Here is a 21,000-nt window from a genome sequence, read left to right on the forward strand (position 1 = left end):
ATTGTAGTTCTAGAATAATTGTACATTTATTAATCTCACTTGCAAAAAAAAAAACAGATTCAGTTTTCCTCAAATTTAATAAAATTCTCTGCAATAATTAAATGTTAAATAACACAAATATACTTTATGTATTTAATCTCACTTTATTTAGCAATGTCTTTGCTGCTGACCTTCGGTGATCCACTTACTTACAAAAAAAAATAAAAATACTTTAGAGAAACATCACATATGCTGAACCATGTACTGTACAGCTGTGAATATGCATTTTTCTTCAGCCTGAGGCTTATTCATTTCACTTTTGAAAAAAAGTTCGGTCCCACTTTATATTAAGTGGCTTTAAGTACCATGTACTACATTGAAATTAATAATTTGATACAATGGACTTATTGTGTACAAACATGTTTTTACATTGTACTTATATTTAAAAAATACCAGCATGTAATTACAGCCGTATTAATTTATGTAATTACATCTGTAATTACACAGCTGACCCATCCCTTACACTTAAACCTACCCATAAACCTACCCACACACCTGTCCCAAACCTTACCCGTATCCCACCTCAATAGCACCAAAAGTGATTTACAATACAACATGAGCACAATAAGTACATTGTAATTATTTTTAAATGTAAGTACATAGTACTTAAAGCCACTTAATATAAAGTGGGACCAAAAGTTCCTTTATGTTTGACAAAATATAACTTTTTGTTTGTTATTAAAACACAATCAAGCCCAGCTCAGGTGAGAAAAACTAATGCAAAAGTAACATAACTCATTACATTCCATAAACGCTGAACATTTTCGCACGGTCTTCCATCATTGCTTGTGTGATGCAGAAACACCCAAAGTATGAAGTTTGAAATTTGCCATGTTTTCTTAGTTCTTCAGCCAGTTTTGTAAAGTCAGCATGAGATAGAAGTTGCAATAATCTTTTTTTCTGTATTGTGACGTATATCCGGGAGAAATGGCTTCTCGAACAAGAAAAAATGTTGGGGGATATGTGATTTTTTTATGCACAGCTGCATTACTTCCTGAACTTAAGCCAGCTCCTTGATTCCTGTCTGCTACCTCAGTAGTCACAACAACAATAATCAGACACACCTGAATTAATCAAGTTTGTCCAATAATGGCAGACAGGAAACAAGGAGCTGGCTGAAGTTCAGGAAGTAGTGCAGCTGTACATAGAGCCAATTGAATTGATTGGATGTTGTGGTTTGCTATTGGTCAAAAGTGTCCCGCCCTTGCACCAATAAAAATGTCATCAGAGAAGAGAAGAGATCTTGCAGCAACAAGAGGAGAGTAGGGATTACGAGGACAAATTAAAAAAGATGTGTTATAATTAAAAGATTATTTTAATTATAAAATAATTCATAACAAATACTGCAATAATCGATTAAATAAACAAAAAAACAAAAAAAACATGAATTGTTCATTTTGGTGACTAAATACAATTAAATAAATGAACTGGCTTTTATTTTGGAAAGGGTGTTTTTGGTGGGCGACAGACCGATATCGCAGAGTGGTCTCCCGCTTCACGCGACTGTTGCTGCGGTCAACAGATGAGATACACACCGCAAAGACAGTCGTGGATGAGCGCAAAACACGTTACGACGCTCCGCTATAAATGTTCTCATTTGTATCTGTTGACATTTGCTTTTTCAGACTTCGTTTGAGATTGGCTCATCCAGGCTGAAGAGAGAGAGAGAGAGAGAGAGAGAGAGAGAGAGAGAGAGAGAGAGAGAGCGGTAAAGGAGGAGGCCACTCCTTTGATAAACTGCGGATTAAAAAGCTCTCTTCATCCAGCTGTGTAATATTTACATTCAGCAGATGTGTGTGTTCATAAATCACTAGAACTGTGTGTGTGCGCGTGGATCTTCCTGGACAGCTCGCGCTTATTATTATCCTCGTGTCGGATCTTCAGAGACGAAATAATGTAATGTAACCTGGCAACACGAATGCAGGTAAGACACCGCGTTCCCGTTCTCACTAACAAAATGTACCGTGAAATTATGTTAAGTACCATTCGAATACTTATTAATAATCGTTCAGTGCGTCTATATAACACAGTATCATGACACCAGACACATCACTGCACCATCCCTGCTAACACATGTTCTAAGAACATTTTGCTAATGTTCTTTTCCCCCTTAAAGTTCTCTGAACGTTCCGAAACATCTAAAAAAACATTTGATCAACTGAAACATTTCAGGAAAAACGTTTTGCGAACGACGTATATCATGCTAACGTTTTGAGAACATTTTTAGAACTAACTGTTAACTTACTTTAAGAATGATTCTAACATTCTAATTCTAATGATTGTAATTCTAAACATTCACATAAAGTTATGAAAACGTTCTTTTTTTTCATGAAAGGCCTCGAAACTACCTGTTTTTTAACGTTTTATTTTTAATGCGAACGTTAATATAAAACATTCCATTTGTTCACTCTGTCTGCAAACATAAGGTTCTCTGAACGTTCTGGAACATTTAAGACAAAAAACGTTTTGGAACGACTTATAAATATAATGCTAACGTCTTGAGAACATAATTTAAGATCGACCAAATAACATTGAAAAAACGTTCTATTAAGGTTCACTTTAAGAATGTAACTTTAAAAATGTTATTTACAGAATGTTTGCTTATACTTTTTAGTTAAAGGTCTGAGAACGTTTCACCACAGCACTGTTGGTAAGAGTTTATTTTACAGTGTCATTATGTTATTTGTAAATTACTATAGTAATAACTATAAATTGTGCATAATTACATGAAACTAACGCTAAACCAAAATCAAACTCTAGTAAGTACATGTAGTGACTTAATATTACTCAGTACTGAAATGTGTAATTACAGTAAAATATTGTAACCCACTTTATCTCGGTGTCCTTGTTACATGCATATACTATAGTAATAACAGTACACTATAATTACAAGCAGCTAAACCTAACCCCCACTGTAAAAAATTATTGATGGTTTAACTTAAAAAAGTAAGTAACCTGGTTGCCTTAAAATTTTAAGTTGATTGAACTAGAAAAAGTGAATTAATAAAGTAGATTAATTTAACCATCAGAAACTCAAAATAATAAGTTCTCAACTAAATAAATTATTATAAAGTTGATTTGACAAAAGAAAATATGTTGTGATAACAAATCTTGAAAATATTTTTTACAGTGTATACAGTTAGTCTGTTGTTAATTAATATTACTCATTAATATACACCAAAAATATGGGGGTTCCTTGAAATTCTTGTAATTTGGAGTTGTATCTTATAACATGTTTAATGAATATGGTAAAACATGGTGATGAATGGTCAGATGGTACTTTGATGAGCCGTTTGCTGCAATGTTTTTGCCCTCTTTTGTGTGTGTAATCAAAAGTAGTGTACAGATCTCTTAAATGGACTAACTGCAGCACATGTAATCCTGTGTGAGACGTTTTGTGATGGATGTTTGTAATCTGACCACTAACAGCTGCTTTAAACAGGCATGTGGATCTCTTGAAGTTTAGCTGCTCATATAGTGTGTGTCATATACTTATATTTTAGGGTTCAGTGTGTTTTTCCACCTGCTATATACATACACACCGAGTGAGTGAGAGAACACACACACACTTCCCTGGTTATGAGGATCTCCGTTTAACACAGTAGTCCTTCTGAAACCCCTGTTGAGAAACGACACTGATTCATCTTTTCTTCTAAAAGCAAAGCCGAACCAAACGAAAGAAAGAAATCTAATCTTGTCTGTAAAATGCATTTAAAACACATTTATAAAAGAGTTTAAATTGATCTGTAAATGTATATTGGTAACACTTTACAATCAGCTTCATTAGCCTAAACATGAACTAACAATGAGCAATACATTTGTTACTGTATTCGGTTATCTTTGTTAACGTTAGTTAATATAAATCCAGCTGTTCATTGTTTGTTCAGTGTGCATTAACTAATGCTAACAGGATTCTAATAAAGTATTAGTAAATGTTGAAACTATTAACAAAGATTAATAAATGCAGCATATGTGCAGTTCATTGTTCGTTCATGTTTACTAACGAACCTTTTTGTAAAGTATTAGAAATCCAACTAAATGTCTACAACAGTACATAACAAAAAGACATTATTATACAGATTTTGCAGGTGTGTTTTATGTGAGAATCTCCCGTGGAGATGAGGTCGGGTGTGACACTCATGGATATGGTTATTGTTGTGTCAGGTTAGCTGGTGTATTCAGTTACTCAGGAGAAACGTGGGAGGCCTTGCTAGCGTAACGTAATATGTAATCGCTAGTGTCTCTGTCTCGCTGCTATCTGCAGCATTCAAGACTCCAGACTCCTGTAGACACGACCATAGTGTCTATCCCAAGTCACATACTTACACTGTGACCTCAAGTACTGTTTTTGGGAAGAAAAGTACACACTTTGGGTGTGTAGCAGAAGAGTAGACAAGCTTCGGGACAAACTACTGAAATGTCGCTTTGTTAAATGGATCCTGTCACTGTTTAAAGGGTAATTAAACCCTAAAACAACTTTTTTTAGTTAATGATATATATGTAAGACTGGGGCTTTATTAATGCTGTTCATTGATTCAAGAATTTTTGTGACAATTTTTTTTTGTATAAAATGTTTTAATTCTACAATAAATGGTGTAAAAACGTCTGAGTGCTGCCCTCTTTAATAGGGCCTTATCTAGTGAAACCATCGGCCATTTCTAAAATAAATAAAAAAGTACCTTCCCGTTGTTTTACACATCCAGGATACACTCACGAAAGGACCATTTTAAACAATAAACTGACACAAAGACATAACTATGTCATTCAACATACAATAAAATTTGAGCGATCCTCCTTCTCCACTTGTAAACAATGGGGTGGTACAGGAAAATCCTGAAATGTTTTCCTCAAATACGTAATTTATTTTCCACTGAAGAAAGCAAGACATGCAAAACCAAAAATGTTTACTGTGGCGAGCGGGACGAGTGAGAGCCGCGGGAGCGTTCATGTAAACACTACACTCAGATTCACCAATTGGATTGAATCCAGTTAGATTGAAACAAAAGCTGTGCATGTAAACAATGAATGGCGACTGCAGAAAGCAAAAGCTGAATCCCGGACATCGACGGCCGGACATGTCCGGGAGAAAGAGGATGGTAACCCCTACTACTCAGCTTTCTCCACAGAACAAGAGCCTGCTAGCTTAGCTTCCAAAAAAAAAAAAGATGGCTGACATTATGTGTTCATTCTGTGAGCGAGATCAAGTAACGCCTGATGCATCATAATGTGTGTGATTATGACTGATCTGTCAATTGCTCTCCTAAAACAGGCCAGAGTTGAGCAGATCCCACAGCAGAAGCTCTAAAGTGACGTGAACCCCACACAGACCCAGCCATGCTGGAGGAGGACATGGAAGTGGCCATCAAGGTGGTGGTGGTGGGCAACGGGGCGGTCGGCAAGTCCAGCATGATCCAGCGATACTGCAAGGGCATCTTCACCAAGGACTACAAGAAGACCATTGGGGTCGACTTTCTGGAGAGACAGATCATGTAAGCATGCTTTTCACGCTTCAGTCAGGTTACTTTGAAATGCTTTTATGAGTTCTCATGCACAGCTTTTGGGTTCTGTGATTGGACACAGTCGCTCAGTCATTTGCAGATGCACAGCATTAAAGCGTAACTTTGCCGATTTTCAACCCGCTTTATATTGTTACAATGTCGGTAGTATACATAAACAATGTTTACTTGACTGAGAAAGACTGAGAAATTCACGTTTATTTGTCAGCATAATTGATTTGACAGGGCAAAACTGCAGATTATAGTTCCTCATGTTAGCATCCCCGCTACAACAACTAGCCAAACTAATTTCAAGCATTATTAAAGACAAGTAGACACTGTTAAAAAAGAATAGCAATCACAACAAATAGATACAACTGAACAAAGACATGATTTTCAGGTATTCAGGTTCATAAACTAATCAAATGTTAAATAACACTGCACTGCAATAAATAACATATACATTACAAATATAGTTACAAGTTATTCAGTCAAGTACTTAAAATGCACAAAATTCATTTTTTTGGTTAAATGGCGCTACACGATATAAATATATCTCGGTACTTTATACGTTTTTCTATTTGGACAAAGAAAATCTGTATTTATTAAAAAAATATGTATTTCACACTCTGCCCAATGATATCCTACAAACAATGTTAATGTTGAAGGATATAGAAACAAATATAGTGAATGTAATGTAGGCTATGCAATATATTATGTGCAAAAAAGGTGGTTAAAAGCACATTATTATTTTATATAATAATTATAACATTACAATCTAAAAACTAAAATAATGCTTTTGTTATTAAATTGACGAAAGGCTAAACTAAAAATGAAAATAAAAACAAAAGCACAAACTAATTATATTAGCCTGCATTGATTACCCCGATTATAATGGTCGCTTTCATAAAAATACACACATGGCACATTTATTGTCTCCAACAACAAATACTTTAGCAATATATTATATATTTGACATTTTATTAAAGAGGAATAGCCCCTTGAGATGAACCATCTCGTTTTCGAGGGGGTCCTCGATTCTAGATTCAAATAAAAAATTGACCTTACAGCAGCTGGAATTTAACATAACAGATAGCAAAAACCAAAACCAAAAAACAAATACACAAGAAAAACAAACAAACAAAACAAAAAACATGCTTTACAGTAGTACTATATAGCTAAATATATAAGCCAAAACCAAACAAGACATTCATTCATACAAGACTCCCAAAAGGTGACACACTCCTCCCTATGTATTTGCAGTCACCCCCCATGTATTTGCAATATGTATTTGCAGTCATCACATTCTGAATAAATTGTTACTAATTTTCCAGATTATGCATTAATAGGCATTGTTATATAAACCAGTTTGAGTTAAGCCATCTAAAGTGGACCATTGTTGTTTCTTTAAGCACATAATAAAATAGGCTTTTCCCCTGAATTCTTCCAGCCATAGCTCTGCAACAGTTCTACAGCACATTTATAGCACACACACTTTCTCGCTTAAAGCCAGGGCAGAGTGGCAGTTTTTTACTAGGATATCGGCTGTTTATTAGTACTTATAAAGCACATATTAATTCCTTATTCTGCATGATATTCTACATTAGAGCCAGACCGATTTATCGGCAGGTCGATATTATCGGCCTATATTAGGTATTTTCCAAATTATCGTTATCGGCAGTTATAATGGCCGATAAATAAATATTTCAAAAATAACATAAAAACAGACGAATCACGCTTGAACCATGTCATGAGTGTTGGAGTTGTATAGTTTGTCCACTAGAGGGCACTCACAGCAACACTCGTTGAATTGTTCACGATACATACATTGCTAGAATAACAATTAAAAGATCACCCCCATCAGTTCTCTTAACTCAAATAAGCATGACAAAATTTGCGACTATCATGTCCAGTTTAAAAAAATAAATAAAATATCGGCCAATATATCGGAATATCGGATTTTAAAACCCAAAAATATTTGTATCGGTCTAAGTCTCATGGGCCTCTATCAGAATTTGGGAAGATTGGAGAAACTTAATTTTTCGCCCAAAAAAAAAACGTAAGGGGTACCACTGTCGTTTTTTTTTCGGGCCGAATTTTTGAGTTTCGATATCTCAGCTCTGGAAGGGGCTAGAGCCTCCATTTTTGCACTCAGGTCTAAGTCTCATGGGCCTCTATCAGAATTTGGGAAGATTGGAGAAACTTAATTTTTCGCCCAAAAAAAAAACGTAAGGGGTACCACTGTCGTTTTTTTTTCGGGCCGAATTTTTGAGTTTCGATATCTCAGCTCTGGAAGGGGCTAGAGCCTCCATTTTTGCACTCAGGTCTAAGTCTCATGGCCCTCTATCAGAATTTGGGAAGATTGGAGAAACTTAATTTTTCGCCAAAAAAAAAAAACGTAAGGGGTACCACTGTCGTTTTTTTTTCGGGCCGAATTTTTTAGTTTCGATATCTCAGCTCTGGAAGGGGCTAGAGCCTCCATTTTTGCACTCAGGTCTAAGTCTCATGGCCCTCTATCAGAATTTGGGAAGATTGGAGAAACTTAATTTTTCGCCCCCCAAAAAAAAAAACGTAAGGGGTACCACTGTCGTTTTTTTTTCGGGCCGAATTTTTGAGTTTCGATATCTCAGCTCTGGAAGGGGCTAGAGCCTCCATTTTTGCACTCAGGTCTAAGTCTCATGGCCCTCTATCAGAATTTGGGAAGATTGGAGAAACTTAATTTTTTGCCCAAAAAAAAAAACGTAAGGGGTACCACTGTCGTTTTTTTTTTCGGGCCGAATTTTTGAGTTTCGATATCTCAGCTCTGGAAGGGGCTAGAGCCTCCATTTTTGCACTCAGGTCTAAGTCTCATGGCCCTCTACCAGAATTTGGGAAGATTGGAGAAACTTAATTTTTCGCCCCAAAAAAAAAACGTAAGGGGTACCACTGTCGTTTTTTTTTTCGGGCCGAATTTTTGCGTTTCAATATCTCAGCTCTTGAAGGGGCTAGAGCCTCCATTTTTGCACTCAGGTCTAAGTCTCATGGCCCTCTACCAGAATTTGGGAAGATTGGAGAAACTTAATTTTTCGCCCAAAAAAAAAACCGTAAGGGGTACCACTGTCGTTTTTTTTTCGGGCCGAATTTTTGAGTTTCGATATCTCAGCTCTGGAAGGGGCTAGAGCCTCCATTTTTGCACTCAGGTCTAAGTCTCATGGCCCTCTATCAGACTTTGGGAAGATTGGAGAAACTTAATTTTTCGCCCAAAAAAAAAACGTAAGGGGTACCACTGTCGTTTTTTTTTTTCGGGCCGAATTTTTGAGTTTCGATATCTCAGCTCTGGAAGGGGCTAGAGCCTACATTTTTGCACTCAGGTCTAAGTCTCATGGGCCTCTATCAGAATTTGGGAAGATTGGAGAAACTTAATTTTTCGCCCAAAAAAAAAACGTAAGGGGTACCACTGTCGTTTTTTTTTCGGGCCGAATTTTTGAGTTTCGATATCTCAGCTCTGGAAGGGGCTAGAGCCTCCATTTTTGCACTCAGGTCTAAGTCTCATGGCCCTCTATCAGAATTTGGGAAGATTGGAGAAACTTAATTTTTCGCCAAAAAAAAAAAACGTAAGGGGTACCACTGTCGTTTTTTTTTCGGGCCGAATTTTTTAGTTTCGATATCTCAGCTCTGGAAGGGGCTAGAGCCTCCATTTTTGCACTCAGGTCTAAGTCTCATGGCCCTCTATCAGAATTTGGGAAGATTGGAGAAACTTAATTTTTCGCCTCAAAAAAAAAAACGTAAGGGGTACCACTGTCGTTTTTTTTTTCGGGCCAAATTTTTGAGTTTCGATATCTCAGCTCTGGAAGGGGCTAGAGCCTCCATTTTTGCACTCAGGTCTAAGTCTCATGGCCCTCTATCAGAATTTGGGAAGATTGGAGAAACTTAATTTTTCGCCCCCCAAAAAAAAAAACGTAAGGGGTACCACTGTCGTTTTTTTTTCGGGCCGAATTTTTGAGTTTCGATATCTCAGCTCTGGAAGGGGCTAGAGCCTCCATTTTTGCACTCAGGTCTAAGTCTCATGGCCCTCTATCAGAATTTGGGAAGATTGGAGAAACTTAATTTTTTGCCCAAAAAAAAAAACGTAAGGGGTACCACTGTCGTTTTTTTTTTCGGGCCGAATTTTTGAGTTTCGATATCTCAGCTCTGGAAGGGGCTAGAGCCTCCATTTTTGCACTCAGGTCTAAGTCTCATGGCCCTCTACCAGAATTTGGGAAGATTGGAGAAACTTAATTTTTCGCCCCAAAAAAAAAACGTAAGGGGTACCACTGTCGTTTTTTTTTTCGGGCCGAATTTTTGCGTTTCAATATCTCAGCTCTTGAAGGGGCTAGAGCCTCCATTTTTGCACTCAGGTCTAAGTCTCATGGCCCTCTACCAGAATTTGGGAAGATTGGAGAAACTTAATTTTTCGCCCAAAAAAAAAAACCGTAAGGGGTACCACTGTCGTTTTTTTTTCGGGCCGAATTTTTGAGTTTCGATATCTCAGCTCTGGAAGGGGCTAGAGCCTCCATTTTTGCACTCAGGTCTAAGTCTCATGGCCCTCTATCAGACTTTGGGAAGATTGGAGAAACTTAATTTTTCGCCCAAAAAAAAAACGTAAGGGGTACCACTGTCGTTTTTTTTTTTCGGGCCGAATTTTTGAGTTTCGATATCTCAGCTCTGGAAGGGGCTAGAGCCTACATTTTTGCACTCAGGTCTAAGTCTCATGGCCCTCTATCAGAATTTGGGAAGATTGGAGAAACTTAATTTTTCGCCCAAAAAAAAAACCGTAAGGGGTACCACTGTCGTTTTTTTTTTCGGGCCGAATTTTTGAGTTTCGATATCTCAGCTCTGGAAGAGGCTAGAGCCTCCATTTTTGCACTCAGGTCTAAGTCTCATGGCCCTCTATCAGAATTTGGGAAGATTGGAGAAACTTAATTTTTCGCCCAAAAAAAAAACGTAAGGGGTACCACTGTCGTTTTTTTTTCGGGCCGAATTTTTGAGTTTCGATATCTCAGCTCTGGAAGGGGCTAGAGCCTCCATTTTTGCACTCAGGTATAAGTCTCATGGCCCTCTATCAGAATTTGGGAAGATTGGGGAAACTTAATTTTTCGCCCAAAAAAAAAAACGTAAGGGGTACCACTGTCGTTTTTTTTTTCGGGCCGAATTTTTGAGTTTCGATATCTCAGCTCTGGAAGGGGCTAGAGCCTCCATTTTTGCACTCAGGTCTAAGTCTCATGGCCCTCTATCAGAATTTGGGAAGATTGGAGAAACTTAATTTTTCGCCCAAAAAAAAACGTAAGGGGTACCACTGTCGTTTTTTTTTTCGGGCCGAATTTTTGAGTTTCGATATCTCAGCTCTGGAAGGGGCTAGAGCCTCCATTTTTGCACTCAGGTCTAAGTCTCATGGCCCTCTACCAGAATTTGGGAAGATTGGAGAAACTTAATTTTTCGCCCAAAAAAAAACGTAAGGGGTACCACTGTCGTTTTTTTTTTCGGGCCGAATTTTTGAGTTTCGATATCTCAGCTCTGGAAGGGGCTAGAGCCTCCATTTTTGCACTCAGGTCTAAGTCTCATGGCCCTCTATCAATATCCAGAGTTTTGGGAAGATTGGAGAAACTTAATTTTTCGCCCCCCCAAAAAAAACAAAAGGGGTACCACTGTCGTTTTTTTTTTCGGGCCGAATTTTTGAGTTTCGATATCTCAGCTCTGGAAGGGGCTAGAGCCTCCATTTTTGCACTCAGGTCTAAGTCTCATGGCCCTCTATCAGAATTTGGGAAGATTTGAGAAACTTAATTTTTCGCCCAAAAAAAAAAAAACGTAAGGGGTACCACTGTCGTTTTTTTTTTCGGGCCGAATTTTTGAGTTTTGATATCTCAGCTCTGGAAGGGGCTAGAGCCTCCATTTTTGCACTCAGGTCTAAGTCTCATGGCCCTCTACCAGAATTTGGGAAGATTGGAGAAACTTAATTTTTCGCCCCAAAAAAAAAACGTAAGGGGTACCACTGTCGTTTTTTTTTTCGGGCCGAATTTTTGCGTTTCGATATCTCAGCTCTGGAAGGGGCTAGAGCCTCCATTTTTGCACTCAGGTCTAAGTCTCATGCCCTCTACCAGAATTTGGGAAGATTAGAGAAACTTAATTTTTCGCCCAAAAAAAAAACGTAAGGGGTACCACTGTCGTTTTTTTTTTCGGGCCGAATTTTTGAGTTTCAATATCTCAGCTCTGGAAGGGGCTAGAGCCTCCATTTTTGCACTCAGGTCTAAGTCTCATGGCCCTCTATCAGAATTTGGGAAGATTGGAGAAACTTAATTTTTCGCCCAAAAAAAAAACGTAAGGGGTACCACTGTCGTTTTTTTTTCGGGCCGAATTTTTGAGTTTCGATATCTCAGCTCTGGAAGGGGCTAGAGCCTCCATTTTTTGCACTCAGGTCTAAGTCTCATGGCCCTCTATCAGACTTTGGGAAGATTGGAGAAACTTAATTTTTCGCCCAAAAAAAAAAACGTAAGCGGTACCACTGTCATTTTTTTTTCGGGCCGAATTTTTGAGTTTCGATATCTCAGCTCTGGAAGGGGCTAGAGCCTCCATTTTTTGCACTCAGGTCTAAGTCTCATGGCCCTCTATCAGACTTTGGGAAGATTGGAGAAACTTAATTTTTCGCCCAAAAAAAAAACGTAAGGGGTACCACTGTCGTTTTTTTTTTCGGGCCGAATTTTTGCATTTCAATATCTCAGCTCTGGAAGGGGCTAGAGCCTACATTTTTGCACTCAGGTCTAAGTCTCATGGCCCTCTATCAGAATTTGGGAAGATTGGAGAAACTTAATTTTTCGCCCCCCCCAAAAAAAAACGTAAGGGGTACCACTGTCGTTTTTTTTTCGGGCCGAATTTTTGAGTTTCGATATCTCAGCTCTGGAAGGGGCTAGAGCCTCCATTTTTGCACTCAGGTCTAAGTCTCATGGCCCTCTATCAGAATCCAGAGTTTTGGGAAGATTGGAGAAACTTAATTTTTCGCCCCAAAAAAAAAAAACGTAAGGGGTACCACTGTCGTTTTTTTTTTCGGGCCGAATTTTTGAGTTTCGATATCTCAGCTCTGGAAGGGGCTAGAGCCTCCATTTTTGCACTCAGGTCTAAGTCTCATGGCCCTCTATCAGAATTTGGGAAGATTGGAGAAACTTAATTTTTCGCCCCAAAAAAAAAACGTAAGGGGTACCACTGTCGTTTTTTTTTCGGGCCGAATTTTTGAGTTTCGATATCTCAGCTCTGGAAGGGGCTAGAGCCTCCATTTTTGCACTCAGGTCTAAGTCTCATGGCCCTCTATCAGAATTTGGGAAGATTTGAGAAACTTAATTTTTCGCCCAAAAAAAAAACGTAAGGGGTACCACTGTCGTTTTTTTTTCGGGCCGAATTTTTGAGTTTCGATATCTCAGCTCTGGAAGGGGCTAGAGCCTCCATTTTTGCACTCAGGTCTAAGTCTCATGGCCCTCTACCAGAATTTGGGAAGATTGGAGAAACTTAATTTTTCGCCCCAAAAAAAAAACGTAAGGGGTACCACTGTCGTTTTTTTTTTCAGGCCGAATTTTTGAGTTTCGATATCTCAGCTCTGGAAGGGGCTAGAGCCTCCATTTTTGCACTCAGGTCTAAGTCTCATGGCCCTCTATCAGAATTTGGGAAGATTGGAGAAACTTAATTTTTTGCCCCAAAAAAAAACGTAAGGGGTACCACTGTCGTTTTTTTTTCGGGCCAAATTTTTGAGTTTCGATATCTCAGCTCTGGAAGGGGCTAGAGCCTCCATTTTTGCACTCAGGTCTAAGTCTCATGGCCCTCTATCAGACTTTGGGAAGATTGGAGAAACTTAATTTTTCGCCCCAAAAAAAAAACGTAAGGGGTACCCCTGTCGTTTTTTTTTTCGGGCCGAATTTTTGAGTTTCGATATCTCAGCTCTGGAAGGGGCTAGAGCCTCCATTTTTGCTCTCAGGTCTAAGTCTCATGGCCCTCTATCAGACTTTGGGAAGATTGGAGAAACTTAATTTTTCGCCCAAAAAAAAAAACGTAAGGGGTACCACTGTCGTTTTTTTTTCGGGCCGAATTTTGTTTCGATATCTCAGCTCTGGAAGGGGCTAGAGCCTACATTTTTGCACTCAGGTCTAAGTCTCATGGCCCTCTATCAGAATTTGGGAAGATTGGAGAAACTTAATTTTTCGCCCAAAAAAAACCCGTAAGGGGTACCACTGTCGTTTTTTTTTTTCGGGCCGAATTTTTGAGTTTCGATATCTCAGCTCTGGAAGGGGCTAGAGCCTCCATTTTTGCACTCAGGTCTAAGTCTCATGGCCCTCTATCAGAATTTGGGAAGATTGGAGAAACTTAATTTTTCGCCCAAAAAAAAAACGTAAGGGGTACCACTGTCGTTTTTTTTTCGGGCCGAATTTTTGAGTTTCGATATCTCAGCTCTGGAAGGGGCTAGAGCCTCCATTTTTGCACTCAGGTCTAAGTCTCATGGCCCTCTACCAGAATTTGGGAAGATTGGAGAAACTTAATTTTTCGCCCCAAAAAAAAAACGTAAGGGGTACCACTGTCGTTTTTTTTTCGGTCCGAATTTTTGAGTTTCGATATCTCAGCTCTGGAAGGGGCTGCTAGAGCCTCCATTTTTGCACTCAGGTCTAAGTCTCATGGCCCTCTATCAGAATTTGGGAAGATTGGAGAAACTTAATTTTTCGCCCAAAAAAAAAACGTAAGGGGTACCACTGTCGGTTTTTTTTTTCAGGCCGAATTTTTGAGTTTCGATATCTCAGCTCTGGAAGGGGCTAGAGCCTCCATTTTTGCACTCAGGTCTAAGTCTCATGGCCCTCTATCAGAATTTGGGAAGATTGGAGAAACTTAATTTTTTGCCCCAAAAAAAAACGTAAGGGGTACCACTGTCGTTTTTTTTTCGGGCCGAATTTTTGAGTTTCGATATCTCAGCTCTGGAAGGGGCTAGAGCCTCCATTTTTGCACTCAGGTCTAAGTCTCATGGCCCTCTATCAGACTTTGGGAAGATTGGAGAAACTTAATTTTTCGCCCAAAAAAAAAAACGTAAGGGGTACCCCTGTCGTTTTTTTTTTCGGGCCGAATTTTTGAGTTTCGATATCTCAGCTCTTGAAGGGGCTAGAGCCTCCATTTTTGCACTCAGGTCTAAGTCTTATGGCCCTCTATCAGACTTTGGGAAGATTGGAGAAACTTAATTTTTCGCCCAAAAAAAAAACGTAAGGGGTACCACTGTCGTTTTTTTTTCGGGCCGAATTTTTGAGTTTCGATATCTCAGCTCTGGAAGGGGCTAGAGCCTACATTTTTGCACTCAGGTCTAAGTCTCATGGCCCTCTATCAGAATTTGGGAAGATTGGAGAAACTTAATTTTTCGCCCAAAAAAAAACCGTAAAGGGTACCACTGTCGTTTTTTTTTTCGGGCCGAATTTTTGAGTTTCGATATCTCAGCTCTGGAAGGGGCTAGAGCCTCCATTTTTGCACTCAGGTATAAGTCTCATGGCCCTCTATCAGAATTTGGGAAGATTGGAGAAACTTAATTTTTCGCCCAAAAAAAAAACGTAAGGGGTACCACTGTCGTTTTTTTTTCGGGCCAAATTTTTGAGTTTCGATATCTCAGCTCTGGAAGGGGCTAGAGCCTCCATTTTTGCACTCAGGTATAAGTCTCATGGCCCTCTATCAGAATTTGGGAAGATTGGAGAAACTTAATTTTTCGCCCAAAAAAAAAAAGTAAGGGGTACCACTGTCGTTTTTTTTTCGGGCCGAATTTTTGAGTTTCGATATCTCAGCTCTGGAAGGGGCTAGAGCCTCCATTTTTGCACTCAGGTCTAAGTCTCATGGCCCTCTATCAGAATTTGGGAAGATTGGAGAAACTTAATTTTTCGCCCCCCCCCAAAAAAACCGTAAGGGGTACCACTGTCGTTTTTTTTTCGGGCCGAATTTTTGAGTTTCGATATCTCAGCTCTGGAAGGGGCTAGAGCCTCCATTTTTGCACTCAGGTCTAAGTCTCATGGCCCTCTACCAGAATTTGGGAAGATTGGAGAAACTTAATTTTTCGCCCAAAAAAAAAAACGTAAGGGGTACCACTGTCGTTTTTTTTTCGGGCCGAATTTTTGCGTTTCGATATCTCAGCTCTGGAAGGGGCTAGAGCCTCCATTTTTGCACTCAGGTCTAAGTCTCATGGCCCTCTATCAGAATCCAGAGTTTTAGGAAGATTGGAGAAACTTAATTTTTCGCCCCAAAAAAAAAAAACGTAAGGGGTACCACTGTCGTTTTTTTTTTCGGGCCGAATTTTTGAGTTTCGATATCTCAGCTATGGAAGGGGCTAGAGCCTCCATTTTTGCACTCAGGTATAAGTCTCATGGCCCTCTATCAGAATTTGGGAAGATTGGAGAAACTTAATTTTTCGCCCAAAAAAAAAACGTAAGGGGTACCACTGTCGTTTTTTTTTCGGGCCAAATTTTTGAGTTTCGATATCTCAGCTCTGGAAGGGGCTAGAGCCTCCATTTTTGCACTCAGGTATAAGTCTCATGGCCCTCTATCAGAATTTGGGAAGATTGGAGAAACTTAATTTTTCGCCCAAAAAAAAAAAGTAAGGGGTACCACTGTCGTTTTTTTTTCGGGCCGAATTTTTGAGTTTCGATATCTCAGCTCTGGAAGGGGCTAGAGCCTCCATTTTTGCACTCAGGTCTAAGTCTCATGGCCCTCTATCAGAATTTGGGAAGATTGGAGAAACTTAATTTTTCGCCCCCCCCCAAAAAAACCGTAAGGGGTACCACTGTCGTTTTTTTTTCGGGCCGAATTTTTGAGTTTCGATATCTCAGCTCTGGAAGGGGCTAGAGCCTCCATTTTTGCACTCAGGTCTAAGTCTCATGGCCCTCTACCAGAATTTGGGAAGATTGGAGAAACTTAATTTTTCGCCCAAAAAAAAAAAACGTAAGGGGTACCACTGTCGTTTTTTTATCGGGCCGAATTTTTGCGTTTCGATATCTCAGCTCTGGAAGGGGCTAGAGCCTCCATTTTTGCACTCAGGTCTAAGTCTCATGGCCCTCTATCAGAATCCAGAGTTTTAGGAAGATTGGAGAAACTTAATTTTTCGCCCCAAAAAAAAAAAACGTAAGGGGTACCACTGTGGTTTTTTTTTTCGGGCCGAATTTTTGAGTTTCGATATCTCAGCTATGGAAGGGGCTAGAGCCTCCATTTTTGCACTCAGGTCTAAGTCTCATGGCCCTCTATCAGAATTTGGGAAGATTGGAGAAACTTAATTTTTCGCCCAAAAAAAAAACGTAAGGGGTACCACTGTCGTTTTTTTTTTCGGGCCGAATTTTTGAGTTTCGATATCTCAGCTCTGGAAGGGGCTAGAGCCTCCATTTTTGCACTCAGGTCTAAGTCTCATGGCCCTCTATCAGAATTTGGGAAGATTGGAGAAACTTAATTTTTCGCCCAAAAAAAAAAAACGTAAGGGGTACCACTGTCGTTTTTTTTTTCGGGCCGAATTTTTGAGTTTCGATATCTCAGCTCTGGAAGGGGCTAGAGCCTCCATTTTTGCACTCAGGTCTAAGTCTCATGGCCCTCTATCAGAATTTGGGAAGATTGGAGAAATTTAATTTTTCACCCAAAAAAAAAACGTAAGGGGTACCACTGTCGTTTTTTTTTTTCGGGCCGAATTTTTGAGTTTCGATATCTCAGCTCTGGAAGGGGCTAGAGCCTCCATTTTTGCACTCAGGTCTAAGTCTCATGGCCCTCTATCAGAATTTGGGAAGATTGGAGAAACTTAATTTTTCACCCAAAAAAAAAACGTAAGGGGTACCACTGTCGTTTTTTTTTTCGGGCCGAATTTTTGAGTTTCGATATCTCAGCTCTGGAAGGGGCTAGAGCCTCCATTTTTGCACTCAGGTCTAAGTCTCATGGCCCTCTATCAGAATTTGGGAAGATTGGAGAAACTTAATTTTTCGCCCAAAAAAAAAAAAACGTAAGGGGTACCACTGTCGTTTTTTTTTCGGGCCAAATTTTTGAGTTTCGATATCTCAGCTCTGGAAGGGGCTAGAGCCTCCATTTTTGCACTCAGGTCTAAGTCTCATGGCCCTCTATCAGACTTTGGGAAGATTGGAGAAACTTAATTTTTCGCCCAAAAAAAAAAACGTAAGGGGTACCCCTGTCGTTTTTTTTTTCGGGCCGAATTTTTGAGTTTCGATATCTCAGCTCTTGAAGGGGCTAGAGCCTCCATTTTTGCACTCAGGTCTAAGTCTTATGGCCCTCTATCAGACTTTGGGAAGATTGGAGAAACTTAATTTTTCGCCCAAAAAAAAAACGTAAGGGGTACCACTGTCGTTTTTTTTTCGGGCCGAATTTTTGAGTTTCGATATCTCAGCTCTGGAAGGGGCTAGAGCCTACATTTTTGCACTCAGGTCTAAGTCTCATGGCCCTCTATCAGAATTTGGGAAGATTGGAGAAACTTAATTTTTCGCCCAAAAAAAAACCGTAAGGGGTACCACTGTCGTTTTTTTTTTCGGGCCGAATTTTTGAGTTTCGATATCTCAGCTCTGGAAGGGGCTAGAGCCTCCATTTTTGCACTCAGGTATAAGTCTCATGGCCCTCTATCAGAATTTGGGAAGATTGGAGAAACTTAATTTTTCGCCCAAAAAAAAAACGTAAGGGGTACCACTGTCGTTTTTTTTTCGGGCCAAATTTTTGAGTTTCGATATCTCAGCTCTGGAAGGGGCTAGAGCCTCCATTTTTGCACTCAGGTATAAGTCTCATGGCCCTCTATCAGAATTTGGGAAGATTGGAGAAACTTAATTTTTCGCCCAAAAAAAAAAAGTAAGGGGTACCACTGTCGTTTTTTTTTCGGGCCGAATTTTTGAGTTTCGATATCTCAGCTCTGGAAGGGGCTAGAGCCTCCATTTTTGCACTCAGGTCTAAGTCTCATGGCCCTCTATCAGAATTTGGGAAGATTGGAGAAACTTAATTTTTCGCCCCCCCCCCAAAAAAACCGTAAGGGGTACCACTGTCGTTTTTTTTTCGGGCCGAATTTTTGAGTTTCGATATCTCAGCTCTGGAAGGGGCTAGAGCCTCCATTTTTGCACTCAGGTCTAAGTCTCATGGCCCTCTACCAGAATTTGGGAAGATTGGAGAAACTTAATTTTTCGCCCAAAAAAAAAAACGTAAGGGGTACCACTGTCGTTTTTTTTTCGGGCCGAATTTTTGCGTTTCGATATCTCAGCTCTGGAAGGGGCTAGAGCCTCCATTTTTGCACTCAGGTCTAAGTCTCATGGCCCTCTATCAGAATCCAGAGTTTTAGGAAGATTGGAGAAACTTAATTTTTCGCCCCAAAAAAAAAAAACGTAAGGGGTACCACTGTCGTTTTTTTTTTCGGGCCGAATTTTTGAGTTTCGATATCTCAGCTATGGAAGGGGCTAGAGCCTCCATTTTTGCACTCAGGTATAAGTCTCATGGCCCTCTATCAGAATTTGGGAAGATTGGAGAAACTTAATTTTTCGCCCAAAAAAAAAACGTAAGGGGTACCACTGTCGTTTTTTTTTCGGGCCAAATTTTTGAGTTTCGATATCTCAGCTCTGGAAGGGGCTAGAGCCTCCATTTTTGCACTCAGGTATAAGTCTCATGGCCCTCTATCAGAATTTGGGAAGATTGGAGAAACTTAATTTTTCGCCCAAAAAAAAAAAGTAAGGGGTACCACTGTCGTTTTTTTTTCGGGCCGAATTTTTGAGTTTCGATATCTCAGCTCTGGAAGGGGCTAGAGCCTCCATTTTTGCACTCAGGTCTAAGTCTCATGGCCCTCTATCAGAATTTGGGAAGATTGGAGAAACTTAATTTTTCGCCCCCCCCCCAAAAAAACCGTAAGGGGTACCACTGTCGTTTTTTTTTCGGGCCGAATTTTTGAGTTTCGATATCTCAGCTCTGGAAGGGGCTAGAGCCTCCATTTTTGCACTCAGGTCTAAGTCTCATGGCCCTCTACCAGAATTTGGGAAGATTGGAGAAACTTAATTTTTCGCCCAAAAAAAAAAAACGTAAGGGGTACCACTGTCGTTTTTTTATCGGGCCGAATTTTTGCGTTTCGATATCTCAGCTCTGGAAGGGGCTAGAGCCTCCATTTTTGCACTCAGGTCTAAGTCTCATGGCCCTCTATCAGAATCCAGAGTTTTAGGAAGATTGGAGAAACTTAATTTTTCGCCCCAAAAAAAAAAAACGTAAGGGGTACCACTGTGGTTTTTTTTTTCGGGCCGAATTTTTGAGTTTCGATATCTCAGCTATGGAAGGGGCTAGAGCCTCCATTTTTGCACTCAGGTCTAAGTCTCATGGCCCTCTATCAGAATTTGGGAAGATTGGAGAAACTTAATTTTTCGCCCAAAAAAAAAACGTAAGGGGTACCACTGTCGTTTTTTTTTTCGGGCCGAATTTTTGAGTTTCGATATCTCAGCTCTGGAAGGGGCTAGAGCCTCCATTTTTGCACTCAGGTCTAAGTCTCATGGCCCTCTATCAGAATTTGGGAAGATTGGAGAAACTTAATTTTTCGCCCAAAAAAAAAAAACGTAAGGGGTACCACTGTCGTTTTTTTTTTCGGGCCGAATTTTTGAGTTTCGATATCTCAGCTCTGGAAGGGGCTAGAGCCTCCATTTTTGCACTCAGGTCTAAGTCTCATGGCCCTCTATCAGAATTTGGGAAGATTGGAGAAATTTAATTTTTCACCCAAAAAAAAAACGTAAGGGGTACCACTGTCGTTTTTTTTTTTCGGGCCGAATTTTTGAGTTTCGATATCTCAGCTCTGGAAGGGGCTAGAGCCTCCATTTTTGCACTCAGGTCTAAGTCTCATGGCCCTCTATCAGAATTTGGGAAGATTGGAGAAACTTAATTTTTCACCCAAAAAAAAAACGTAAGGGGTACCACTGTCGTTTTTTTTTTCGGGCCGAATTTTTGAGTTTCGATATCTCAGCTCTGGAAGGGGCTAGAGCCTCCATTTTTGCACTCAGGTCTAAGTCTCATGGCCCTCTACCAGAATTTGGGAAGATTGGAGAAACTTAATTTTTCGCCCAAAAAAAAAAAAAACGTAAGGGGGACCACTGTCGTTTTTTTTTCGGGCCGAATTTTTGAGTTTCGATATCTCAGCTCTGGAAGGGGCTAGAGCCTCCATTTTTGCACTCAGGTCTAAGTCTCATGGCCCTCTATCAGAATTTGGGAAGATTGGAGAAACTTAATTTTTCGCCCAAAAAAAAAACGTAAGGGGTACCACTGTCGTTTTTTTTTCGGGCCGAATTTTTGAGTTTCGATATCTCAGCTCTGGAAGGGGCTAGAGCCTCCATTTTTGCACTCAGGTCTAAGTCTCATGGCCCTCTATCAGAATTTGGGAAGATTTGAGAAACGTAATTTTTCGCCCCAAAAAAAAAAACGTAAGGGGTACCACTGTCGTTTTTTTTTTCGGGCCGAATTTTTG

At 39.7% G+C, this 21,000-nt stretch overlaps 1 protein-coding gene across 1 annotated transcript in view; it reads left to right on the forward strand.

Moving 5' to 3' along the window:
• The first annotated feature begins 1,823 nt into the window (after positions 1–1,823).
• The window catches only part of rab23 (RAB23, member RAS oncogene family), a 55,296-nt gene continuing 36,119 nt past the window's right edge, over positions 1,824–21,000 (forward strand). The window contains exons 1-2 of the mRNA XM_039690492.2: positions 1,824–1,963; positions 5,309–5,528. Coding sequence (XP_039546426.2) covers positions 5,374–5,528 — 155 coding nt within the window. The 5' untranslated portion in view covers positions 1,824–1,963; positions 5,309–5,373. The remainder of the gene's footprint in view (positions 1,964–5,308; positions 5,529–21,000) is intronic.

This window comes from Pimephales promelas, chromosome 11 (assembly GCF_988280905.1).
Source record: "Pimephales promelas chromosome 11, fPimPro1.hap1.1, whole genome shotgun sequence".
Classification (NCBI taxonomy): Eukaryota; Metazoa; Chordata; class Actinopteri; order Cypriniformes; family Leuciscidae; genus Pimephales; species Pimephales promelas.